The sequence below is a fragment of the Pollachius pollachius genome (genome assembly GCF_949987615.1).
Source record: "Pollachius pollachius genome assembly, chromosome: 4".
NCBI lineage: Eukaryota > Metazoa > Chordata > Actinopteri > Gadiformes > Gadidae > Pollachius > Pollachius pollachius.
This window is the reverse complement of record NC_136937.1, coordinates 6,312,070-6,338,520: the sequence shown is the minus strand read 5'-3', so window position 1 is coordinate 6,338,520 and position 26,451 is coordinate 6,312,070. Positions and strand designations below refer to the sequence as shown.

At 51.5% G+C, this 26,451-nt stretch overlaps 3 protein-coding genes across 4 annotated transcripts in view; all 3 read right to left on the bottom strand.

Moving 5' to 3' along the window:
* The window catches only part of stab2 (stabilin 2), a gene marked incomplete at both ends in the record, with an annotated part of 47,235 nt that extends 45,951 nt beyond the window's left edge, over window positions 1-1,284 (bottom strand). Inside the window, one exon of the mRNA XM_079735644.1 lies at window positions 1,195-1,284. Coding sequence (XP_079591770.1) covers window positions 1,195-1,284 — 90 coding nt within the window. The remainder of the gene's footprint in view (window positions 1-1,194) is intronic.
* A 4,100-nt stretch (window positions 1,285-5,384) lies between these two features.
* On the bottom strand, window positions 5,385-8,813 carry wnt16 (wingless-type MMTV integration site family, member 16; the record flags this gene model as incomplete). Its single annotated transcript, XM_079735643.1, has 5 exons — window positions 5,385-5,852; window positions 6,135-6,601; window positions 7,473-7,515; window positions 7,804-7,987; window positions 8,734-8,813. 5 exons carry the CDS (start codon window positions 8,811-8,813, stop codon window positions 5,385-5,387), a joined length of 1,242 nt encoding a protein of 413 aa, XP_079591769.1.
* Window positions 8,814-9,564: 751 nt separating this feature from the next.
* cped1 (cadherin-like and PC-esterase domain containing 1) lies at window positions 9,565-26,279 on the bottom strand. 2 transcript variants are annotated; one of them, XM_079735990.1, is made up of 21 exons: window positions 25,645-26,279; window positions 24,334-24,499; window positions 23,239-23,333; window positions 22,879-22,963; window positions 22,491-22,563; window positions 21,474-21,639; window positions 20,970-21,100; window positions 20,813-20,885; window positions 20,219-20,332; window positions 19,882-19,986; window positions 18,419-18,567; window positions 17,981-18,045; window positions 17,313-17,499; window positions 16,711-16,888; window positions 14,712-14,832; window positions 14,411-14,547; window positions 13,632-13,852; window positions 12,775-12,876; window positions 12,463-12,550; window positions 11,750-11,896; window positions 9,565-10,713 (listed from the first exon to the last, which is right to left on the bottom strand). In XM_079735990.1, the coding sequence occupies exons 1-21, from the start codon at window positions 25,912-25,914 to the stop codon at window positions 10,510-10,512; spliced, it is 2,877 nt and encodes a 958-aa protein (XP_079592116.1). In that variant the 5' UTR covers window positions 25,915-26,279; the 3' UTR covers window positions 9,565-10,509. The 2 variants fall into 2 exon arrangements, with proteins under 2 accessions (XP_079592116.1, XP_079592117.1); XM_079735991.1 differs by having other exon boundaries at window positions 24,334-24,496.
* Between the last annotated feature and the right edge of the window lie 172 nt (window positions 26,280-26,451).

Here is a 26,451-nt window from a genome sequence, read left to right as displayed (position 1 = left end):
TGGGTCAATAGAGGGCGCAAGGGCGCCGCCCCTCCCTGAAATATTCACTTTAATATATCTGCCAACTATTAATCAACTATTATCAATACGAAATAAATCAACAAAAATACATAGCATTTATCCTCGTTTAATTGTGTGATATACTTGTCACTGCCAGCAACCATTTAAATGTGTCTGAACGTCAATGATTTGGGCTAGGCTAGTTATTGGTCATTCGAAATAAAGCCCTCCTCCAAGTCAGGGGCGCCGGCCACGTTGAAGTCAATGTAAGCTCGCTAACCTTTTGCTGTCTATCAAGCAAAGACAGCTTTTCATTGGCGCAAGAAAATTCACCCTCAGGTCGCACCAATGTGTGCCCCAGGCCAATGGTATCGCTTTTCTTTTTTGTTATCACCACACGATTGGACAATTTCGTGAATCAATCAAATAGGCTACCTCCCTTAGCAGCGTTCGCGCAACACAACTGCATGTAGAGAAGAGATGGATCGCTAACTAGCAGAGAGTTGTAAGCACTTTCTACCCTTTTCAGTGAAGGAATTGGACTCTCCGAGCAATGTTATACTTAAAAGGAGCCTGTAAGTTACATATTAATTTAGTCTTTTGGCCTGTAGCATATAAACAAAATGAAGCAACTGTCCCATATTTCTAACTGCATTTGAAGTAGACATTGAGACTCACAAAAAATGGACGCTATAGGACAGTGATCATGATTGGTCTCAATATCAGAATAACAACAATGGGTCAAATAGCAATGGCTGGTGGAATGGCCATAAAGTTCGTCTGTATATGCAGTGTAAGCTTGTCCCGGCCCTGCAAGTCAGGATGTAGGCTATGAATCTAAATTAATAGTAGGTAATAGCTAGTGGCCATCCCCAAAATGCACCAGAATACAGGAAATCAAATCTATTAAATTCATTTTTTTTTTATGGGGGTTGGAATGCCCCCAGAGGTTTATAATCTGAGGTTTATAATCTCAGGAGGTTTAACATCTGATGTTTATCATCTGAGAAGGTTTACCATCTGAGGTGTTTTACCCTCTGAGAGGGTTTATCGTCTGAGAAGGTTTAAAATATAAGGTTTGTCATCTGAGGAGGTTGGACCTATATATTTGAAACCATGTAATCCCTTGAAGCATATGATGAGTAAGGCTCCTCAGACCTCTGAATCAGAGTAATGGATGAGAGCGAATCCTACCGGACGGGCGTCTGCAGAGGCTGCAGTCTGGAGGCTCAGCAGCAGCATCAGGAGGGGCCCCCAGCTGGACCAGGAGGAACCAGTCATCATCGCTCCTCTCAGCGCACCCTGCGCTCCCGTGTCCGGAGGAACGCTCTGGAGCGCCGCAGGGAGGATCAGATGAGACTCGCTTCCCTTGCTCTGACCGGGGGGGTCTCGCTGGTCTGGTCCTCTCTGAGCTCTGACCGGGGGGGGTCTAGCTGGTCTGGTCCTCTCTGAGCTCTGACCGGGGGGGTCTAGCTGGTCTGGTCCTCTCTGAGCTCTGACCGGGGGGGGTCTAGCTGGTCTGGTCCTCTCTGAGCTCTGACCGGGGGGGTCTCGCTGGTCTGGTCCTCTCTGAGCTCTGACCGGGGGGGTCTCGCTGGTCTGGTCCTCTCTGAGCTCTGACCGGGGGGGTCTAGCTGGTCTGGTCCTCTCTGAGCTCTGACCGGGGGGGTCTCGCTGGTCTGGTCCTCTCTGAGCTCGTCTCCTCTCTGGTCCTCTCTTAGCTCTGACGTGGTCTGCTCTCTCCTCTCTGTGCCTCTCTTTGGTCTGGTACAGTCTGCGCTCTGGGGGGTTCAGCGGCCCTTTTGTTAACTCACTTCCTCCTCTGGGCACATCGTCCCTCCTGCTCGAGCCCCCCCCCCGGAGAAGCCCCAGGACCCCCTTCCTCTCCAGATAAGGGGGGAGAGCTTTACTGCGGACCGAGGTTCTGAGCTGACATCCTGCTCCTCATCTGCTGAGAGCTGATTATTATCAGCACTCAGACACAGTGATGATGAACATGTTGCATAGATGTGACATTAAAGCTGGTATTCAATCATGATTTTATTAGGAATGATCACATTTATATGACTCTTAAGGAATAACAGTTTGGGAAAAGGTTATGCAAACTCTTAAATGTTGAAAAAATGATCTATTATGATTGTTTATGCTAATAAATGATATGTGGTGATTGTATATTTTAATAGAAAACATGTGATGATTGTATATCGTTAGCCTTATATAATTGCCTGAGCCATATCTTGTCCAAATTGTGATATTTAACCTGAATCTACTCTCCTAACACTGCTGATTCACTGTGCCCCAGTGGCTATATCCTAAACCAATCAAAGTGCTTTTTACATTGCACAATTACTTTCTGCCTAAGTCAGCTAGTTGACCTGGTCATTTTGACGCTAAATACAAGAGGAACCTTCAAATATGACTTAGGCGATTATGCTATGATAATAACGATTTGTAAATAGATGAAGAAACACAGACTGAGTGTCAGCAGATGTGATGTCAGCACATGGCAGTGAAGAGGAGAATAGCAGGATATCCTGGAGGGTAAAGACACACACACGCACACACACACACACACGTGCACACACACACATACATCCTGAGAGAATCTGCCATGTCATGACTTCAGATCTGAGTCCGGGCCGAGGTCAGCAGCAGTCGGCTGGTCTCCCGGGATGCCCATACAAACAGAACTTCAACAACAGATACATCTTCACTCAGAGACATGAGTTACGGATCAAGTGGGTCTCACAGAAGAGGTGAAGGAGAAGGTGGTCCCACTAAACATCAGTGTCCTTGTCCCAGTATCCTCACACCAGAAAGTACTGCGTAATGAGCAGTATAGGACTGGTCTGTAGTCCCGGGCCCTGGTCCGGGTAGGTCTAGTCTGTAGTCGCGGGTCCTGGTCCGGGTAGGTCCAGTCTGTAGTCCCTGGTCCGGGTAGGTCCAGTCTAGTCCCTGGACCGGGTAGGTCTAGTCTGTAGTCCCTGGTCCGGGTAGGTCTAGTCTGTAGTCCCGGGCCCTGGTCTGGGTAGGACCAGTCTGTAGCCCTAGTCCTGTTCCGGGTAGAACCAGTCTGTAGTCCCGGGTCCTGGTCTGGGTAGATCCAGTCTGTAGTCCCTGGTCCGGGTAGGTCTAGTCTGTAGTCCCGGGCCCTGGTCTGGGTAGGACCAGTCTGTAGCCCTAGTCCTGTTCCGGGTAGAACCAGTCTGTAGTCCCGGGTCCTGGTCTTGGTAGATCCAGTCTGTAGTCCCTGGTCCGGGTAGGTCTAGTCTGTAGTCCCGGGCCCTGGTCTGGGTAGAACCAGTCTGTAGCCCTAGTCCTGTTCCGGGTAGGTCCAGTCTGTAGTCCAGGTCCTGTTCCGGGTAGGACCAGTCTGTAGTCCGGGTCCAGGTCCTGGTAGGACCGGTCTGTAGTCCGGGTTCAGGTCCTGGTAGGACCGGTCTGTAGTCCGGGTTCAGGTCCTGGTAGGACCGGTCTGTAGTCCGGGTCCAGGTCCTGGTAGGACCGGTCTGTAACGCCCCCCCCCTCCCCGTTCCCTAATACCACTATTAGAGGGGTCTTTGTTGAGGAGGCGGTAGGAGGAAGAAGCGGTATTTAACACGCCACTGCCAACCAAGTCTCTCCTTTCCCCTCGGCCCGCGGACCAGGGGTGTGGTGGTCCACTGGAGACCCCCGGAGGGACAGGGTCTCTGGGGACCCACAGCGGGGGTGTGGTCGAAGCCTCCTCTGTGATTTACGGACATTGTGCTTTTATGGGCGAGAGGGAGAAGATCTCAGGGACACACGAGGCGCAGACTGGAAAGACTGGATCTGAGTGAACGGAAACCTTTAAACCAAGGGCTCACTCAATATATATATATATATTTTTTTTTTTACAATTTTGATAAAGGATACTATCAATTAAATTGATTTTAATAACTGTACAGCAAGGCGGATTTTAAAATGACGGACCGTGAACATGGAAAGGTAAAAGTGAAAAAGAGAAAATTTATAAAATTAAAAACATTCCTAAACAGAGACCAGGACATCCTAGAGAAGCACGGGCCTTTCACTAAGTCACTTCCTGTCACACGGTTAGCTCACAAAGTCCTCTTACTCTGTCCCTGTGAGTCCATGAGTCATGTGTTCACACGTTCATCTTCCCGGTTCTGAATCTCATTACATACGTCCTCGCCCCGGCGTCACACATGGCCGGTCGCTGCTTAATGCAAAGCAGGGGTGTCGGATTGTTTTTCAGCTTGTGCATATCGTCTCCCACTCTCTCCTATATCTGTGGACACCTGTATCTTTCTGTAGTGAAATCCATTCTGACGTTTCAATAAAGACCATGATCCATTATGTATCGCTCCAGAGGCATGATACCTGTCTAACAACAGGTGGGAAAGGTAGCTTTCAAGAAAGTCTCTGTCTTAAAATCCTTTGCAAAACTTGTCTTGTTTTGCTGACCTCATTTGAAATGAGTTAGAGGGCTGAGAGGAGAGAGGCAGCGAGAGTCTCGTTATTTACAGGTGTGTGTGTGAGGTTATCTAAAGGAGTGTATGAGGTCATTTACAGGTGTATGTCGTCATTTACAGGTGTGTACGTCGGTCGTTTACAGGTGTGTGCATGAGGTCATTTACAGGTGTGTATGTCGGCCATTTACAGGTGTGTACGTCGGTCGTTTACAGGTGTGTGCGTGCGGTCATTTACAGGTGTGTACGTCGGTCGTTTACAGGTGTGTACGTCGGTCGTTTACAGGTGTGTGCGTGCGGTCATTTACAGGTGTGTATGTCGGTCATTTACAGGTGTGTGCGTGAGGTCATTTACAGGTGTGTACGTCGGTCGTTTACAGGTGTGTGCGTGCGGTCATTTACAGGTGTGTATGTCGGTCGTTTACAGGTGTGTGTGTGAGGTCATTTACAGGTGTGTATGTCGGTCGTTTACAGGTGTGTGTGTGAGGTCATTTACAGGTGTGTATGTCGGTCGTTTACAGGTGTGTGCGTGCGGTCATTTACAGGTGTGTATGTCGGTCATTTACAGGTGTGTACGTCGGTCGTTTACAGGTGTGTGCGTGAGGTCATGTACAGGTGTGTATGTCGGTCGTTTACAGGTGTGTGCGTGCGGTCATTTACAGGTGTGTACGTCGGTCGTTTACAGGTGTGTGCGTGCGGTCATTTACAGGTGTGTATGTCGGTCGTTTACAGGTGTGTGTGTGAGGTCATTTACAGGTGTGTATGTCGGTCGTTTACAGGTGTGTGTGTGAGGTCATTTACAGGTGTGTATGTCGGTCGTTTACAGGTGTGTGTGTGAGGTCATTTACAGGTGTGTATGTCGGTCATTTACAGGTGTGTACGTCGGTCGTTTACAGGTGTGTGCGCGCGGTCATTTACAGGTGTGTATGTCGGTCATTTACAGGTGTGTATGTCGGTCATGCTCTCGCAGCGACGGCAACGCACGTAGCAGCACCACACGAACTTGCAGGCGCAGCGCGTGACGTGCCGCACCACCCTGGTGTTGTAGCCGCGCCCGCAGCACAGCAGGCCGCAGCCGTCCGCCCCGCGGGAGGTCCGGCTGCAGGTCCGGCCCCGGGTGCCCAGGCTGCCGCGCCCCGGGTCCTCCAGGCAGTAGTTGGGCGACTTGTGGAGGTAGAGGAGGCGGTCGCGCTCCAACGGCACGCGGCGGCTCACCTTGTCCTTGCGGCGGACCTTCTGCCGGGCGAAGCGCTGCAGGACCTCCACGCTGTTCTCGAAGCGTTCCTTCAGAACCGCCCCCACGCGCTCGAACGGGGCCAGGGACCGCCAGCAGGTCTTCACCGCGCAGGAACCGGACACGCCGTGGCAACGGCAGTCCGTCACCATGGTTCTGTCGACGGCCTGGGAGAGGAACATAGAACCGTCAGTCATCATGGTTCTGTCTAAGGAACGTAGAACCGTCAGTCATGGTGGTTCTGTCTAAGGAACATAGAACCATCAGTCATAATGGTTCTGTCTAAGGTACATAGAACCGTCAGTCATAATGGTTCTGTCTAAGGAACATAGAACCGTCAGTCATAATGGTTCTGTCTAAGGAGCATAGAACCGTGATTCATCATGGTTCTGTCTAAGGAACATAGAACAGGGTTAGGGTTAGTGTCCCTGCTTCGTGTCCCTCCTCACCAGCCGTCCAGCGTCGCTGTTGTGTTGGTTCACGGCCAGCAGGGCGGGGCTCGTTGCCCGTGGCGACGAGGTGTTTCCCGGGGGGCCGTCGAGGAACTGGCGGCTGAACCAGGTGGCGAAGCGGGTGTGGTCCGAGCAGCCGCCCCAGTGCCAGCCCTCCAGGGGGGAACCCAGAGACGGCAGGTTCCCAGTGGTGGAACCCCGGCCCTGCAGACCAGCAGTGGAACCCGGGCCCTTCAGGTTCCCTGACGGAGAACCCAGGCCCTGCAGGTTCCCCGGTGGAGAACCGGGGTCCTGCAGACCAGCAGAGGAACCCGGGCCCTGCAGGTTCCCTTGTGGAGAACCCGGGCCCTGCAGGCTGGCGTCGCAGCCACACTCGGGCATGGCGCCCTGGCTGCAGGCGCGCGTGATGGCGTGGACCAGCCCCGCGGCCATCACTGCGTGGATGAAGGCAGACTCCTTGGTGCCTTCAAACACACACACACACACACACACACACACACACACACTCCTCAATTTAGGTCTTTATCTGGGTGGAACTTAACTCTTAACCAACCAATCAACTGCTGTGTAATATGCCTTGAATAATAATAGAATAACAATAACTTGTCAAAATAAATTAAAAAATATCATTTTTAAATTTAAAGTAAATGATTTATTATTTAATTTCAATAACATTATATAAATTGTGTTCACAATTACAGCTATTTCACGATAAACTGTTTTATAGGCGCATATATTATGTTTCATTCACTTATATATATATTATTTAAAGCATATTAACAATATGGTTAATATTCTTTGTTCAAAATATAATATATTATATTTTATATTTTGTAGAAATAAATAAATATATTAAAAAAACAATAATCTTTTTAAAAATGTTTCAAGTTGAATAGCTAAAATATTTAATATCTAGCCTTTTATTTTTTTCTTTTTAATACAGAGGAAAAGAAGATAAGCAATCACTGCTTGGTTTTATATCATTTTTTTCTTTCTACAACATAAGGCACCCAGCTAACCAGTATTAATTACTGACGATAAGCTGTGTGACGGTTGAACTAAGCAGGCTAGACGTGTTCCGCGTTATATCGGTGGTATATCTGTGGTATATCGGTGGTATATCGTTGACATATCGTCAGTATATCTGCGCCAGGGGGTAATTTGGTTATAAGCAGATCTAGCCAATCGAGATCAAATCATGAGAAACGAATTAAAGCGCAATGAGGCCAAGGCCAACTGAGCCTCTGGAGCATAAAGCACATGAACGCATGAAGTCCTACATGTTAGAGAGCTAACAACGATACCGATGTTAGCTCAAGCGTATAAATCACTTACCGCTCGTTAACTCGTAACCGAACACAGAGAAGTCTTTAGAGTCCTTCTGGTCTCTATAGTCCTTCTGGTCTTTAGAGTCCTTCTGGTCTTTAGGGTCCTTTTGGTCTTTAGAGTCCTTATGGTCTTTAGAGTCCTTATGGTCTTTAGATTCTGTATAGTCCCTGGACACTTTAGAGTCTTTAGAGACCTTATGGTCTTTAGACCCCTTCAAGTCTTTCGAGATTGTATAGTGTCTAGACCCTTTAGACCCTTTCGAGTCTTTAAATCTTCTAGAACCCTTAGAATCTTTGGAGTCCTTAATGTCCTTAATGTCTTTAAAGTCTTTAGAGATCGTGCAGTTCCAGCGCTCGTGCTTGAACTGCGACTGGCACTCCGCGAGGCCGAGGCGCGCGCCGGCCTGCACGGCGGGAAGGAGGAACGGGCGCTTTCGGCACAGCTCCTTCTGCTCGCGGGAAAACGGCAGGTCGGAGCAGCCCCGCTGCTCGGCCACACCCGCCGAGCTGAGCCCGAGCCACCTGGAACACACGAGAGATAGTCAACACGCATCAAAGGCGAGAGGAACTACTGAAGCACCAGTTATGCCCAACCAAAATTATTAAAATCAGAAAATATCTTTGATAATAATAATGATTCTATATATAATTATACAATTATTTAAGCAATGTGTTTAAAAAAGTATAGATAGATAAAAAAGCAGGGAGGGTTAGGGACTTTTTTGAGTTCTGAGAATAAAGTGAGAATTATGGTAAAAGTGAGAATTAGGAATCTAAAGTCAGAATTATGAGTTTAAAGTTAGAATTATGAGAACAAAGTCCAAATAATGACAATAAAGTCAGAATTATGAGTTTAACGTCAGAATTATGAGAATAAAGTCAGAATTATGAGTTAAAAGTCAGAATTATGACTTTTCAGATCTCAAAAAAGAAATACCATGGGGCCCTAATCCTCGTCTGTAAATAATAATAATAATAATAATAATTACTATTATTATTATAAATTAGACTTATAAAGCACTTTCTAAATACTCAAAGACGCTTTACAGAGTGAACACAAATAAAATGATTTAATAAGAACGTATAAATCGAAATTAAATAAAATAAAAAGATAGAATAGTTAAAACTAGGAATAGTTAGGAGGAGGGGAGAGAAGGGAAAGGAGATTATGAGGTGAAGGCATTCTTGAAGAGGTGGGTTCGGGGGGCTTGCTGGTGGATAAACTGATGAAACAAATACAAACTCGGATAATCCGGATCCGAACTCACATCCAGCTGGCCTGGCAGTAGAGGGGGAAGACGGTGAGGAGGAGGAGGTGCAGGGTGCAGGTGTGGTGGACTCTCTCCATGGCCTCCTCTGAGCTCCTGCAGGTTCTGGTCCATGGACCTCCTGATGGTCAAAGTCCTGTAGGCTTCACCGCGACGCGACGCTGACGTTAATAAAACCTCACGACTCAGAGCGCAACGTGGCGATAATAAAACGATGAGAGGATGAGAATGAGAGGGTGAAACGTCCCGTGAGGCTCAGCACGACCCTCCTCGTGGGGGGAGACGCGGAGTGAAGAGCATGAGGAGGTTCCTCCCTGGACCCGGAAGGAGCATGGAGGTGAGACTAGGTCTAAGACGTGGACCTGGAGTGAGACGTCACCGCTCAGGACGGCCCAGAAAGCCGGCAAGTAAGTTATGGATGAACCGAACGAGTTAACGAAACAACAGACAGGCGATTCGTTAATGGATCTGAGAACCAAACGCTTAAATAAACATTTACTTCAAAGTGATGATGATCTTGTGAATGCACACACCCACAAAAACACACACACACACCTACACAAACTTACACAGGCACACACACGCACACACACCGACCCACCCACCCCCAATAGACAAACAGAGCCTCGTTAATGGAAGAATTATTTATGAATATTGCAGCTCCATGGTGCGTTACACAGACAGGGTCACGTTTTAATACAATAACAGGAAGATCGTTTACAGACAAATATTTAGTAGCAAAAATGGGAGACTAAAGTAGTAAGATTGCAAAATAATAAATATAATATTTATATATATATATATATATATATATACATGTTTTAATAAGAAGATGAAACAAAGGGTTTGGCCCTGATTTAGAATGGTGAGGCAGCTTGGCTAGATCTATTGTCGACACACACACACACACACACACAGAAACATACACACACACACACACACACACACACACACACATAAACATAAACACACACACAAACACACACACACACACAGAAACATACACACACACACACACACACACACACACATAAACATAAACACACACACAAACACACACACACACACACATACACACACTCCAAATATATAAGAAAATAGGCACGATTATGATCTGTAGAAAAATATAGACAACATAGCAATAATCTCTCTATATATTGAAAATGTTTGCTGCATATACCCCTGGGCTGATTGGTGGTGAACATAATAACATCTCTACTGTTATAAGGGCTGAGGTATGAGAGGCGGAACAAGCTCCACATGCTTACGAGTCCGTCTCTCGGGTACATGACGACAAGTCCTTCAGCAGCAGCTCAGGGTCAGGGGTCAGAGGTCAGCCCGCTGACCCTGACCCCTCTCACCAGGCTCAGTCTCCGTATAGTCGTCCGATAAGAGCCGGGTGCAAAGGACGGTTAGGGATCTTAGTGTTCCGATTCAGTCGGTCGGACCGGTCAACGGCGACCGCGTCCCGTGCTGTTTGACCCCTCCCCCCGTGGAGTTGAACCACACCCCCTCCCGCAGCCGGGTCACATGGTGCGGTCCTCAGCTCCCTATTGGCCGGTGAGCCGTAGCTCAGCGGTGAGTCAATGAGGAGACGATACAGGGATGCACTTCTACATGCTGAGCTGCTGACAGTGGACCGGGCAAACCTAGCGGCCATCTTGGCTCCACCCCAGCGGCCATCTTGGCTCCGCCCCGGTGGCCATCTTGGTTCCAAACGCTAGCAGGCTGATTGAACTGAACGGGGGTTTCCCCTCAGCGGTCTTCGTCTCCTCCTCAGGGGGGGGGCCCGGGACAGAGCCGGCTCAGCAGGATCTCAGAGTACACAGCGTTCACCGGGCCCTCCACGTGGTACGAGGGGGAGGGGGCTTGGGGGCCCGTTCCGCTGGGGGGCCTGGTGCTGGCCCGGGTCCCGTTAGAGACGTAGGGGGGGCCGGCTCGGGCCCTCAGGGGCCCAGGGGCCTGGACCCGTTTCTCCACCTGCGCGGAGCGAGGACACAGTCATGGTTAGAGCGGGGGCCTGGGAGACGTTCCCCTCGTCAACGTCTGGACGTTGGGGGCCCGGGGCCCTTGAGGAGGCCCTCACTGCTGCAGCATCCTGAGTGGTACCCCCTGGGTGTCGGGGGCGACACCGTAAGGCTCTCTGGAAGAAAGGATGCTCATCGCCAAATGGAACTCTGGAAGATTTCCTCTTTAATAAACGGTTACTCCATCGATAACAAAGTATGATCTTGTGAATGTGAACACCCACGCACATGTTCCCACCCACACCAATACACCCCCACACACACACACACAGTACACCCCCACACGTATACCCACAGCCACACACCGACACACACCGACCCCTCTCCCTTAAGGAAGTGGCAGCCCCCCCACCCTTTACCCTAAGGAAATGGAAGCCCCCCCCCTTTACCTTAAGGAAGTGACCCCCTTTATCTTATGGATGTGGCACCCCCACCCACCCCTTTGCCTTATGGAAGTGGCCCCCTTTACCTTATGGAAGTGGCCCCCTTTGCCTTATGGAAGTGGCCCCCTTTACCTTATGGAAGTGGCCCCCTTTACCTTATGGAAGTGGCCCCCTTTACCTTATGGAAGTGGCCCCCTTTACTTTATGGAAGTGACCCCCTTTACCTTATGGAAGTGGCCCCCTTTACCTTATGGAAGTGGCCCCCTTTGCCTTATGGAAGTGGCCCCCTTTACCTTATGGAAGTGGCCCCTTTACCTTATGGAAGTGGCCCCTTTACCTTATGGAAGTGGCCCCTTTACCTTATGGAAGTGGCCCCCTTTACCTTATGGAAGTGGCCCCTTTACCTTATGGAAGTGGCCCCTTTACCTTATGGAAGTGGCCCCTTTACCTTATGGAAGTGGCCCCTTTACCTTATGGAAGTGGCCCCCTTTACCTTATGGAAGTGACCCCCTTTTCCTTATGGAAGTGGCCCCTTTACCTTATGGAAGTGGCCCCCTTTACCTTATGGAAGTGGCCCCCTTTACCTTATGGAAGTGGCCCCTTTACCTTATGGAAGTGGCAGGCGCAGTGTCCGGGCAGGAAGTCCCTGTAGCGGCCCATGGTGATCTGGAAGGTGTCCAGCACCTCATAGCCCAGCCTCCGTGCCTCCGCCACGATGGCCTGGTTCTCCCGGTGGAGCTCCTGCATCTCCCGCTGGAGGGAGACAAGGAGACGGTACAGAGATACACTGAGCTGCTGAGAGCGGACAGGACGGACACAGCTAGTGGCCATCTTGGCTCCACCTTAGTTCCAATCCTGGTGGCCATCTTGGTTCAAAACGCTAGCAGGCTGATGGAACTGAATGCAGAATAACGCATTCAGTTCCATCAGCCTGTTAGCGATTGGAAACCAAGATGGCCGCCAGGGTTGAAGCCTAGATGGCCGCCAGGATGGAACAACGATGGAACAAAAATGGAACCAGGATGGAACCAGGATGGAGCCAAGATGGAGCCAAGACAGAGCCAAGATGGAGCTAGGATGGAGCCAGGATGGAACCAGGATGGAGCCAGGATGGAGCCAAGATGGAACCAAGATGGAACCATGATGGAGCCAGGATGGAACCAAGATGGAGCCAAGATGGAGCCAAGATGGCCGCTAACTGAATAAGGCTTACAGAGTTACAGAGAGTACAGACTACTGTGGTCCAACAGCCCTAGTAGTCAGCAGGTGTCTTAAGCATCTATCACACAGAAGGTCTTGAAGTGCTGGACAAAGGGTACCTGGCTAAGTGACCGGAGGCCGTGAGCAGGGAGATGGAAGCCGATGCCGAGAGTCTTGATCACGACCGTGACGTTCTCCAGAGACTCTCTGGACAGCAGCAGAGGAGAGGCAGGAGGGACACAGGGTTAAATAAAAACCAAACCCGGAGCCAAACAGCAGAGGAAAGTTTTGCATTGCAGTGGAGAGTGTAGCAGGGCTATGGACGATCCTGCTTCAAATATTAGCTGCTATTGCAGTGAAGCAGTTATTGTGAAAATATGGACTCAAAATGCTCCCTATCACTTTAAACGCCTAGTCCTCGCCTTAATTACCTCTCTAGCACCTCCTTAATGGTCCGGAGATGGCGCGTCCGGAGCCACTGGACCCCCCCGACCACCAGGGTGGTTTGCTGGGAGTTGGAGAGAGGCCAGGATCTGAAGGAGGAGGTTTGGAGAACGTCATGAAGCTCCAACTCTGGAACCGCCAAGCAACAACACGTCGCAATTCTAAAAGTGTTTAGAACAGAACCTGCGACCTGCCCACCCTTATAACGACAAATGTTCAACGCTTCTTCATGTAAACACCTGATAATACAGGTATTAATGTGGCTGCATAATCTGAACCAATAAACCAGATGTCTGTCTGTGTCCAGATGTGTCTGCTTAACACCTGGCCAGCAGCTTATCCAGCTGTGTCCAGATGTGTGTGAGGAGCCTCACCTGGATAGCAGCTGCTCCAGGTGTGTCTGATGAACACCTCGCCAGCAGCTGTTCCAGGTGTGTGAGGAGCCTAACCTGGCCAACAGCTGCTCCAGGTGTGTCCTGGTGTGTCCAGATGTGTGTGAGGAGCCTCACCTGGACAGCAGTTGCTCAAGGCATGTGTGAGGAGCCTCACCTGGCCAGCAGCTGCTCCAAGTGTGTCCAGGTGTGTCCAGATGTGTGTGAGGAGCCTCACCTGGCCAGCAGTTGCTCAAGGCGTGTGTGAGGAGCCTCACCTGGCCAGCAGCTACTCCAAGTGTGTCCAGGTGTGTCCAGATGTGTATAAAGAGCCTCACCTGGACAGCAGCTGCTCCAGGTGTGTCGGATGAACCCCTGGCCAGCAGCTGTTCCAGGTGTGTGAGGAGCCTCACCTGGCCAACAGCTGCTCCAAGTGTGTCCAGGTGTGTCCAGATGTGTGTAAGGAGCCTCACCTGGACAGCAGCTGCTCCAGGGCGTGCTGGAAGGTGGGCCTGGCTCTCTCCTCCAGCCAAAACTGGGGGTAGTAGGAGTAACCCACGTGGGTGCGGCCCTGGTTGAGGTGACCGTAGAGGAGCGTTCTGTGGGCCTTCTCCCAGTCCTGCAGCGTGGAGTTCACCCTCTCCATCAGGAAGTACATGATCCCTCGGTTGGTGGAGTCCCCGAAGAAGAGCAGCTGAAGGAGGAAGGAGATGAGGAGACAAGGAGACAACGTCAGGGAACCAGAAGTACTCCGGTTTTTGTGTTATTAGCGTTCTGAACCAAGAGACAAATACACAGTAGTTCTTCTAATGGACATAGTTTCATGAAGCATCCATCCCACCTCCTGCCATCATCATCATCAATCCCAGGGGTTCGTTAACACCTGACTCCCCCCATGGAGGTCTTTGGCTGCTCAATATTTTGGGCAGCAGAAATTCTCAGCCGGTGTCGAGAAAGATGTCGTAGCATTTCTCAAGAAACTAGTTCTTCACCACAGAATTGCCCTTTTCAAGTTTTCAAGAGAGTGTTTTGGCCGGACATATCTTGTTTAAAATTAATGTACAAATTAATTTACAATTAATGCAGAAATTATTAATTTACAATTAATGTACTAATTAATTTTTAAATTAATTTACAAATTATTTTTGAAATTCATTTACAAATTCATTTTAAACGAGGCACCTGCTGGGTGCTAGGCCCCCCATGCTGGCTGCGGACCCCGTGCTGGGTGCGGACCCCCTGGCCTTCTCACCTTACTCCCGGACAGACAGGCCTGAAGATGCAGGCGTCCGACCACGGGGTGGTAACAGTCATCCGGTCGCCAGGCAACCTCCCGCCAATCACAGGTTCGATTATCAGCACAGCTGAGGCAAGGGACCACCCAACGGCCTGTCACACACACACACACACACACACACACACACACACACACACACACACACAATCTCAGTGTGTCCCTCCTCAGTGTACTGTATGTACCATCAGTAATATGATTTACTATCACAGGCAGACAGACAGACACACACACACAAACTAGGCTAACTAGCGTGTACCGGGTTCGGCCCCAGAGGTGCAGGGTCTAGGAGGGTCCGGAGATCCTGTCCGGAGGCTTGGGGGTCCAGAGACCGGCTCGAGGCCGCAGGGCTGCTCTGGCTGCAGGACCAGACCGCAGTCCTGGAACATAGAACACAGAACATAGAACACATCAGAACCAGTCCTACTGCACAGAACCAGTCCTGCAACATAGAACCAGACCCTAGTCCTAGAACATAGAACACATCAGAACCAGTCCTACTGCACAGAACCAGTCCTACAACACAGAACCAGTCCTACAATATAGAACAGAACCAGGCCTACGACAGCTTAGTTGCGAGTTCAAACACCCACCGCTTTAAAAGAGAAGGTTTCCCTGTGGATTGTTCAGGGGTCAGAGGTCAGGTAAACGGGCTGATGAAGCGGCAGGAAGCTCCTTGGATCCCAGGGGCCCCCGGACTACTGAGGGCCCGCAGGACCCCGACACACACACGAGAAGTATTCTCACCGACCCACACACGCACACTATGTCAATTTACACGTTTACACATCTACTCCAACACAAACTCACCAGACGCACACACACACACTAAAACACACGCTGAGACACACACACACACTCTGATACACACTGAAACACACACACACTGACTCACACACTAAGAGTGGCTGGCACACACACACACACACACACACACACACACACACACACATACTCTCTCTCCCAGGGGCTTGGTGGGCGAGCGAGACATTCCCCATGCAGGCGTCGCTGCTGGCGACAAAGTGCCACAAGACAACATAACAGGGATTTTCTTGTCCGTACATGCGCACGCGGGGCGGGGGCAAACACCGCGGTGAACGGGGGTCTGGGGGTCGGGGGTGCCCGCTTTCATCTTCTGAAACGCTTTCCCTCCACCGCGCCCTGAAAGAGCCATGGCGGCATGACCATGTGACCAGACCGACACAGAGAGCAACTTCACCCTCACCCAGTGCTGAAGACCCACCCTGACGTCTGGGCTGAGAGATCCACCCAGTCAGCCCAGTACGACGGTCTGACTGGGACCTCCTGGATCAGCCAGAGGAAAGGTTCCGATGGTCATGATGGTTCTGGAGGTTCTAGTGGTTCGAATGGTTCTGATTGTTCTAATGGTTCTGATGGTCATGATGGTTCTGATGGTTCTGCTGGTTCTGATGGTCATGATGGTTCTGCTGGTTCTACTGGTTCTGATGGTTCTGGTTGTTCTAGTGGTTCTGACGGTCATGATGGTCATGATGGTTCTTCTGGTTCTACTGGTTCTGATGGGAGACCCAGAGAGAGACCCCTAAAGTGATTCACAGACCCGGTCCACCACAGGTCTTAAACCAGTCGCCAGACACCACCTGGTCTCCACCTAACTCCACCCTCCACCAGGACATACACCACCTGGTCTCCACCTAACTCCACCCTCCACCAGGACATACACCACCTGGTCTCCACCTAACTCCACCCTCCACCAGGACATACACCACCTGGTCTCCACCTAACTCCACCAGGACATACACCACCTGGTCTCCACCTAACTCCACCCTCCACCAGGACATACACCACCTGGTCTCCACCTAACTCCACCCTCCACCAGGACATACACCACCTGGTCTCCACCTAACTCCACCCTCCACCAGGACATACACCACCTGGTCTCCACCTAACTCCACCCTCCACCAGGACATACACCACCTGGTCTCCACCTAACTCCACCCTCCACCAGGACACACACCACCTGGTCTCCACCTAACTCCACCCTCCACCAGGACATACACCACCTGGTCTCCACCTAACTCCACCAGGACATACACCACCTGGTCTCCACCTAACTCCACCAGGACATACACCACCTGGTCTCCACCTAACTCCACCCTCCACCAGGACATACACCACCTGGTCTCCACCTAACTCCACCAGGACATACACCACCTGGTCTCCACCTAACTCCACCCTCCACCAGGACATACACCACCCGTTCTCCACCCTCTACGGACCTGGATGAAGCCGCACATGACGTGGTTCCCGAACAGGGGCAGGCTTGGGGGGCCCTCGCGGAACAGGTGCAGGGTGTAGGTGGTCATGACGACAGGCTCCGCCCCCGGCCCCGCCCCCGGCCCCACCAGCAGGATCTGGACCCGGCTGTCCCCCAGTCCCACGGGGTAGTGGGCTGTCCTGATGGGGGGGACGACAGGGCAGAGGGGTCACCCAGAGCCCCTCAGCATCACAGCGCGGGCAACAGTCATAGCTTAATTATGTGTTCATGTGTTTTAATATACTATATATATATATATATATATATATTATATGTTACAACCATAACCCTTAGATTCAAAAAATAATTATGTATGCAACAATGTTGGTTGCTACACGCCACATTGGTGCATTTTAGTGGGCTCAGGTCAGGTCCGTCAGACCGACCTCTTCACCTGCCTCCCGGTCTAACTACTTGACCCTTCCTATCTCTTTTCAACAGACGGGTTCAATTCTCGAGCCCCAAGCGCGTTATAAGCTGCGTATGAATGCAGGAAAACTTCACGCCTCATTTTAAACAATGAGGACGGTTTGCTTCCGAGAGGGGGTCCTGGGTGAGCCTCACCCGGGTCCTCCGTGGTGGTCTAGGTGGACCCGGCAGGCTCCGCTGGCGGGCTGGGGCCGGATGCGGACCACCAGGGTGTGGAAGGGGACCTCGGCCCGGTAGGCCCTCAGTTGGGGGCTGAAGGGGGGGCTCAGGGTCAGCGGGGGGTCCGTGTAGAGCTGGCGGAGCTGGAAGTCCCCGCAGAGCTCTGGAGGAGCAGAGGAACACCGACACAGGAGAGCGTCACGGTGAATGGAGTGCATTTATACAGCGCTTTTCTAACCAGTGGCCACTCAAAGCGCTTTACAATATTGCCTATCGTTCACCCATTCATGCAAACATTCACACAGCGACGGCGGTGTCAACCACGCAAGGCGACAGCCAGCTCATCGGGTGCAGGTAGGGTAAGGTGCCTCGCTCAGGGACACCTCGACACTCAGCTAGGAGGAGCCGGGGATCGAACTAGCAACCTTCCGGTGACCAGCCAACCCGCGCTACCTCCTGAGCTGCATGCCGCTCAGAGTCGGTATGTGGTGTTAGATTTACAGATCGGAGCAGTTGGAGAACAGTGAGGCTACTCTTGGAAGAATCCCTTGAATAAGGCCTTCTTCTCAGGAGACAAACGACTCGGTCCTGCTGGACTTATGGACGGACTTTCCTCCTCAACTGCATACTTTGGGAGGTGTTACCTCTCCCTGGGAGACCGTCGGCCTGGCTCCTCTGCAGGTCGCTCAGAGACTCCGTCTGGTGGCTGCTGTGAAGGGAGGAGGGGACATCAGCGTCTCAGTGGTCAGTAAGGGAGGAAGGGAGGAGAGGACATCAGCGTCTCAGTGGTCAGTAAGAGAGGAAGGGAGGAGAGGACATGAGTGTCTCAGTGGTCGATAACAACTTAAAGTGATTAATTCTGCTGAGATTTAGTCCAACATTGAGGGTCGAGCTAGAACGCCTCCAGCGTCCACAACAGACTTGAGGAGTGTGACTACAGAGCTCCTCATTTGGGCTCAGGTTTAAATGAACTTTGTGCTTGTGTGTGGCTCTGTGTGTGGTTGTGGGTGGTTGTGTGTGGTTTTGTGTGGTTGTGTGTGGTTTTGTGTGGTTGTGTGTGGTTGTGATTCGTCTCCTCTTGCCTGTTCCCGTGGTTCCTCTGGAGATGGTAGAACTGGACCAGGTGGAGCAGCAGAGTCTGGATGGGGGACACACCATCTGTAGGCGGCCGGACGGACGGACGGCGCTGGTGGGGGAAAAGCCTCCCCTCCGAAGCACCACCCGGATACACCTGAACACGCCCACATGATCAGCACCTGACCACGCCCACATGATCAGCACCTGACCACGCCCACATGATCAACACTGAACCCGCCCCCATGATCAGCACCTGAACACGCCCACATGATGAGCACCTGAACACGCCCACAAGATCAGCACTGAACCTGCCCCCATGATCAGCACCTGAACACGCCCACATGAGCACCTGAACACGCCCACATTATCAGCACTGAACACGCCCTCATGATCAGCACTGAACACACCCACATGATCAGCACTGAACACGCCCACATTATCAGCACTGAACACGCCCTCATGATCAGCACCTGAACACACCCACATGATGAGCACCTGAACACGCCTGCATGATCAGCACTAAACACACCCACATGATCAGCACTGAACACGCCCCCATGATCAACACCTGAACATGCCCACATGATCAGCACTGAAAACACCCACATGATCAGCACTGAACACACCCACATGATCAGCACTGAACACACCCACATGATCAGCACGGAACACGCCCACATGATCAGCACTGAACACGCCCACATGATTAGCACTTAACACGCCCATGTGATCAGCATCCCACAAGATCAGCACCCCATGTGATAAGCACCATGTAATCAGACCATGTGATCAGACCATCTGATCAGCACCATGTGATCATCACCCCATGTGATCAGCACCAATGCAAACAGCACCCATGTGACCAGAACCATGTGATCAGACCATGTGACCAGCACCATGTGATCAGACACATGTGATTAGACCATGTGATCAGCACCAGGAAGTCCACCAGGTCCCAGCCTGCCTCATGCCGGTCTCTTTGTTCTAGGTTGTTTTTGTGAGCAGGAACTCAACCCTGACCTCCTTTCTCTGCCGTGTTTCCGGAAGAGTGTCGGGTCGAGACAATATTACAATGTTTCCAGGATTCTCTTTTAGAACACTGCGTATTCTGGCATCACACGACTCGTACCCTGTCCTCTGTCTCCTCTAGGGGTTTAAACACAGAGCAGAGAGGACAGTCTAGTCTATATTAATTTGTATTTTATTTTGTTTTATTCTATTGTATTTTATTCTTTTTTTAAGCACTGAAAATACAGCAGGTCACTCAGACATTTAACTGCCTATCCTGTATGAGTATGACAAATAAAAACCTTTGAATCTTGAGAATGAACCCAGATATTTTCTGGCTTACATTTGTGTCAGTCACCCGTCGGATCAGATGAGGACGTGCAGAGAACAAAGAACAAAATAACATCTACTCTCTCTCAGATCATGGTTCTCAAAGCTAGTGAATGGGGCTTTAGTTCACCAGGTCAAACGGTCCGGATCCTCTCAGCTGTCTGTGGAACTGCAGCATCAGCAGGAGGTGGGGCTCTGGTAAACACCGGGCCGGTCCTCCTTCACAGCCTCCAGCCTGCAGACCACAGGAGGCCTCCGTCAGTCAGACATTGTCAACCGTTTTAAAAATATCCCAACTTCAAATATCCGTCAGAATCCAAAAGGGAAGTTTATAAAAAAGGCTATCTAGTGAGTGAGTGTGTGCGTGTCTGCGTGCTTCTGTGCGTAGGTGTGTGTGTGTGTGCGTGCCTGCATTTGTTCATTTGTTGTGGATCTGTACGTGCGTGTGTGTTTGTGTCCACGTGCACCTGTCCATGCATCACTGGCAGCAGGAAGTGCAGAGTGTCCTCAAGTATGGTCTCTCTGGTGATCTGGCCGTCGAAGGGATCCTGCAGGCCAGTGAGGCTAAGGTCTCTGTTGATCTGTGAGGAGACGAGCCGTCAGACCCGGAGGACATGCTGCCCTCTAGTGGACGAGCCGTCAGACCCGGAGGACATGCTGCCCTCTAGCGGACGAGTCGTCAGACCCGGAGGACATGCTGCCCTCTAGCGGACGAGCCGTCAGACCCTGAGGACATGCTGCCCTCTAGCGGACGAGCACTACACTCATTAGGCATGCATTAGTCTACTCACCAGCAAGTCAATCATTGTAATATTTAGTTCATGAATCTTTATAAAATGTGTACTTTTTCTTGGCCTCTAGTCAGATGAAGCAAAGCAAGATAAAGGCATCGCTTCACAGCCTGCTGGTGTCTGCTGCTGTCTATGACATGTGTGGACCAAACGATTCATCAATTCAGTAAGAATTGATAATCTATCCATCAGCTATCCACCCATCACTCAACTCATCCAACACTCAACCCATCCATCATCCAACGTGTCTCATCAGCAGATTGTGGTTACCATGACGACAGTAGGGACGATGGTGCCGGTGAAGTGGAGGGTGAAGGTCAACAGCTGGTAACACAGCAGGCACCTGTGGGGTTCGACAAAGATTAAAACAGAGGTCAACGTCACGCTGCAGGAGAAGAACGGTGAGGAAGAGGTTTGGATAAATGACCTGCTGGAGTGGTCAGAGTCCGGCGACGCCCACACCGCCGCCCGCAGCACCTGACCCACCACCGCCCTCACCTGGACCAGGGCCTCGTCAGACCGGACCGGACCCAGGTGCCTGCTGAGGAACTCCTTGAGCTGAGAGAGAGAGAGGGGGGGGGGGGGGGGGGGGGGGGGGGGGGGGAGAGAGGGGGGGGAGAGAGAGAGAGAGAGAGACAGAGAGGGGGGAGAGAGAGAGACAAACAGACAGAGGGGGGGTTAGAGAGAAGGGGGAGAGAGAGAGAGCGAGAGAGACAGACAGACAGAGGGGGAGGGGTAGAGAGAGGGGGAGAGAGAGAGACGGAGAGAGAGACTCACAGATAGAGAGAGAGAGACAGAGAGACAGAGAGAGGAAGACAAGATTGAGTCTGGACTTCCCACCACTGAGTGTCTGTCAGTGGGTGCCCAGCGTTGAGATGCCTGTGTTCCAGGTTTCAGACCCTAACAGCAGGGCTCCCGCCTGACCACTCACCTGGGTGGTCTGGGCCCACAGCTCTCCGTCCCCCCGGGCCAGGCACCTCTCGTGGAGGAAGGCCGTGAGCGAGACGGCCGAGGTGAGCAGGACGTAGACGTGGACCGCCGCCCTCAGGCCCGGGGACGCAGCCGGGGAGGTCGGGGCTGAGGGAGGCCCGGAGACCCTGAGAGGGGGAACATCTTTACCGCTACATTCACGGCGTTTAGCAGACGCTTTAATCCAAAGCGACTTACAATAAGCACATTTGTCAGAAGAAAGAAAAACAGCTGTATATCGCTGTCGGTACAGTTGTTACGTATTTTAAGCACATAAGCTGCCCCCACATAGCCACAAGGAAGCAGGATCGAACACACAAGCTGCATTACCTCCACATAGCCACAAGGAAGCAGGATCAAACATATAAGCTGTAATTACTATACATAGCCACAAGGGGAGCAGGACCAACATATAAGCTGCAATAACTACTCCAGCCACAGATGGCAGCACCTTTAGACAGGTGAGGAAGCCGGAGCCAATACGTAACATAGGCCACGCCTACTTGATACAACCTGGGAGCGGGAGTCAGATGAGGTCAGAGACATATGGCAGCCCCGTTGAGAGCCCCGGGGGAAGCCCCCCGGGGCTGGAAGATAGCGCTGCGGTATTTCTCTCCACGCGTGTTAAATACAATTCCCAACAATGATAGTAGCTAGGATAAGATGCTACACAATACTAAGTACTATTTTTAAGTGCCAGGACGTAGGACATACATTAAGTGCATAAGAGGGGTGTGGTGGGTGTGGTGGGTGGGGTGGGTAAGAGGGGAGGCTATGCAGAGTCCAGGTGAACTCTGAACAAGTGAGTTTTGAGTTTTTTATGAAAGCTGTCGAGCGAATCTGCGGTCCTCATATCGGCAGGGAGGGATCTTCAACCCACGGTAATGATGTTACAGATATAGATTAATAGATGTTATATGATCCTACAGCGTTACTGAGGCGATAGTACATAGATATAGGTGAGTAGATGCGATCCTACAGGGGTGTAGCTTCTGGAGGAGAGCCGGTCTTTGTGGATCCGCAGGCGGACGGCATCAAGGGTAAATGAACTCCTGGGCAACACAAGAAATAACCAGAAATATAAACTCGTTAAAAATGTTAATGTTTGAGTTATTCATCCTTTCCCGCTGAGATCTCCAAAAAGAGAGCTGGTGTAACATTACAGGAAGTTGTTTTTGTATTATAAAAAGACATAAATAAAGTACAGGTTATGAACGGATGAATCTGTCTTAATGACAGAGTTGAACTCTTCTGTCCCGCTGTGTTCCCATGACTACTGTAACCAGGGGAGGGCTAGAGTCTCAGGGTTTAACAAGTCTAGCGTCTGAAGAACATGAACAGATCATCATCAGACCCAGAGAACCGACCTGCGAGACGCGGGTCCGTGGAGAACTGGCAGCGACCGGCACCCGCGTCGGAGAATGCCTCCGACAGCTCTGGGATCAGGTTCACCTGGGAGCAGAGAGCCGGCAGACCGTCAATAAAGAGGATTCATGTTAGGTAGTATTATCATAAATACATGTTCTGAATCATTAACTTGTCGCCTATGGTATTATCATACTACCACTAACTAACTATACTACTACAACCCAAGCCTGCGTCGTCCAAAGCTACGAGGGCTGGGGATGATGTGTCTCACCCCCTGAGGTGGTCTCACCCCCTGAGGTGGTCTCCGACGGTCTATCATGAGGTCTCACCCTCAGATGCTCTAACCTATCGTGTCTCACCATCTGGTGCGGCTGCAGGCGGCCGAAGGGAACGCTCCACAGACAGCTCTTCTCAGAGCTCCTCAGACAGACCAGGACGCTCCACAGACAGGCTCCTGGAGGAGAGACAGAGGAGGAGGAGGACTCTGGAATCATGAGCTGATACATCGCAGGAAATTCAGGCTGCAGAAACGGTGGACGGAACCAACAACTACTCATTATGAGTGGTAGAACTTCCACAGGGGAGCCTGTTCTTATCGCTCAGAGCAGCGCAGGGAGCGGTGTTGGATGGTGAGGACTCCCACCGATGCCTTTGAGCCTGACTGTAGCCCCGCCTCCAAAACATCTGAGGGAGCTTAGGCAGCAGGTCTGCCTAGCGTTGTGGAAGATAGCGGTCATGTGGGATGAGACTGGGAGAGAACAGGCAGCTAGCCGAGGGGGTGGGGAAACAGACAGACAGACAGACAGCTAGTGCCGGCCGATCCTTCATCCGGTCCGGGTGAAATGATTGGACAGGAATATTACAGGCCTGCGACAGCAACAGATATGGGGTTTTTATTTATTTGTCAGAGCATTTGAATCGTTGATTGCTGCCGGGATCGAAAGATAATTCAACAAATGATTGACCAAAAAGGCTTCAAAGATTAATTGCCGCTCAATCTTTAGATATACGCCGGGTTTGGTTTTAGAACCTACAGATACTGGCTCTACTAATGCCTCTGTACCCTGGGAAGGAGGGGGGGTCTATCTGGGCGGAGGGTCTGAGGGGGGAGGAGGTTCTATAAGTGGTGGAGGTTCTGAGAGGGGTGGAGGTTCTGAGAGGGAGGAGGTTCTATAAGAGGTGGAGGTTCTGAGAGGGAGGAGGTTCTATAAGAGGTGGAGGTTCTGTGAGGGATGGGGGTTCTGCGGGGGGTGGAGGTTCTGTCCAGATGGAGGGTCTGTGTTCAAGGCCTTTCCACCCTTCCTGCCCTGCTGCCCATAAGCAAGGCAGGAGCCCTCCGACTGGAGCTGGTTCCCAGGTATTGCGCTGTGGCAGCTCCCCCCCCCCCCCCTGCCCCCCAGGAGGGGGCCAACACTGAGGATGATGGGTAATAAAATAGAGCTCCTCCTGCTCACCCTGCTGGGTTGTGAGTGCGACGCTGCGGTCGGCGTAGCGCACCAGGCTGACGTCGTAGCCCGTCTGCTCCAGCACCCGGCGGAACAGCTGCACCTCGGTGTCCGACTCCGAGTTCTGACCCAACACCACCACGGCTCGGGCCGGCCCGGAGCCAAGGACCTGCTGCTGGAGGGGGGTGGAGGAGACCGGGTCAGGATCAGAGAACGGTGCTGATGAGGACACGTGTGTAGACTTCATGGGGGTCCCAACGACATCGAGTAGAGCCCATGTGGAAGCTGTTGGTTTTGAATTGGGTTGCACCAGGATTTAAGTTGTTATGCAGAAGAGTTGGACTTGATGCGTTACCAAGCATGCGTCGCTCTCTCGCAGACCTGATTGGAGCGCTGTTTGAAGATTAACCGTAGAATAGACAACCTGGCTAAAATAAGTTACACAACGAAAGCTGCCCCATCAGTCAAGCGTTTAATCAGTATCAGATTTTTTTTGTTTGTTTGCAATTGATTAAGCTTATATTTATATACTTAAATAGTGTTGTACTTTGTGGTGTTGGCCTGCAATAAACGCACTGTAGCCTCGCCGTTAGAGTACCTAATAGAGACCTAATGACGGGAAACATTACAACCGGTAAATGATCGCAATCATAGTATTTGATCATCTGGTTATTTGGGTTTCGGAGGTTTTGGTTTCCAGATCAATGAGCTAAACGTTGGCCACGAAGGCGCAGACACGTGACTAAACTTCTCCTCCGCTGCCCGTGCCGAGAATAACAAGCTGCTCCTCATCCAATTCCTCATGGTTCCTCCGCTCCTTATCCTTCTCCAAACACCGGGTCATGTGAAGGGACCCTCAGAGCTGGACACTGGGTCTCTCAGGTCCCTCAGCTGTCTGCCCCCCACCTGAACCCAGGACCCTCCTCCAACAACAACAACAACAACAACACAGGGGGCTCCCACCCCCTCAGAGAGGAGAGGAGCCCTGTGACCACACAGCCCAATAACACCCTAACACATCCCATCTGGAGCTTCTAGCGGGGCTTTGTTACCACACAGCCTGATAACACCGAAATGCATGAATATAATATATATTAATATATATCCCATCTGGACCTTCTAAAGGAGCCGCTGGAGGAACAGAGCTGAATTGACCCACCAACATCTGCGTTTTTATCGGGTTTTCACGGTGCTTGCCCGCATTTATATAACCCGGGGGGCAGCTGCGTGAGTTCCCCGGTCCCAGTGGATCTACAGGGGGCCACAGGACACAGTTCTGAAGTTACGTGACAATAGTTTGAGGAGGAAGGAAGGTCTCACCCGTCTCCCTCTCTCAAGGTGGTCCAGCCAGTCCACGAGCAGTCCTGCTCCGTCCCTGTGGACCTCCTCCAGCAGGCGATCCAGGCTGGACCCCGAGACCCCGGGGGGTCCGGTTGGACCAGGGGCCGGACGATCGGGTCCAGACCCGCTCCGGCCGCCCGCCAGCAGATGGTAGAGGAGACAGACGGCCGGGACCAGCAGGAGGGGAAGGGAGCAGGGTCTGCGGCGGAGCGGCCAGAGACGGGACCAGACCCGGGCACACAGCAGCATCCCGGGTCCGGGTCCGCTCTCAGGACGGGGAGCGAAGAGAAGTCCTGAGAAGGTTAAGGACTCAGGGTCTAAAGTTCTGTGAGAACACAGAGGCGCTGAAGCCAGCTTCCTGCGGTCCGCGGGTTAAACTCCATTTCACTTGCAGCGGTTCTGAACTAAACCGAACTTCTCCTGAAGATCCGTTTGAAGCGTCCGTCGGTCCCGTGATACTTCGCACTTTGAGCAAATAAAACAAGGACGGTAGAACAAATTGGAATTGACTCTGAGGACGCTCACGGATGCAGACTGAGAAGTTGCGAACTCTCCGCGAGAACCGAGAGCTCTCTGCACGGGACCTCCGACGTCAGCTCCTCTAACTCCTCATTCCTGAGGCAGCGGCAGTATGGAGACCAGCCCGGTAGGACCGCATCTGGTTCCACTTAAAGCCAAAAAAAAAGTCTAAAGACTTCCTTCCTCCCTCCCGGCGCCATCTCTGTTCCTTCAGCGGCCAAAAGGTTTCCTTTCTTCTCACGATCAGGGAGTAGAGGAGTGACCTGG

Excerpts from the sequence above, each read along its gene's own strand:
- cped1 (XM_079735990.1), bottom strand. The coding sequence starts at position 25,914 with ATGCTGCTGTGTGCCCGGGTCTGGTCCCGTCTCTGGCCGCTCCGCCGC. Across the intron at positions 22,564-22,878 it reads CACGGACCCGCGTCTCGCAG|GAGTTCATTTACCCTTGATG; the intron begins GTCGGTTCTCTG and ends TGTGTTGCCCAG. Across the intron at positions 21,101-21,473 it reads TGTGGGCCCAGACCACCCAG|CTCAAGGAGTTCCTCAGCAG; the intron begins GTGAGTGGTCAG and ends TCTCTCTCTCAG.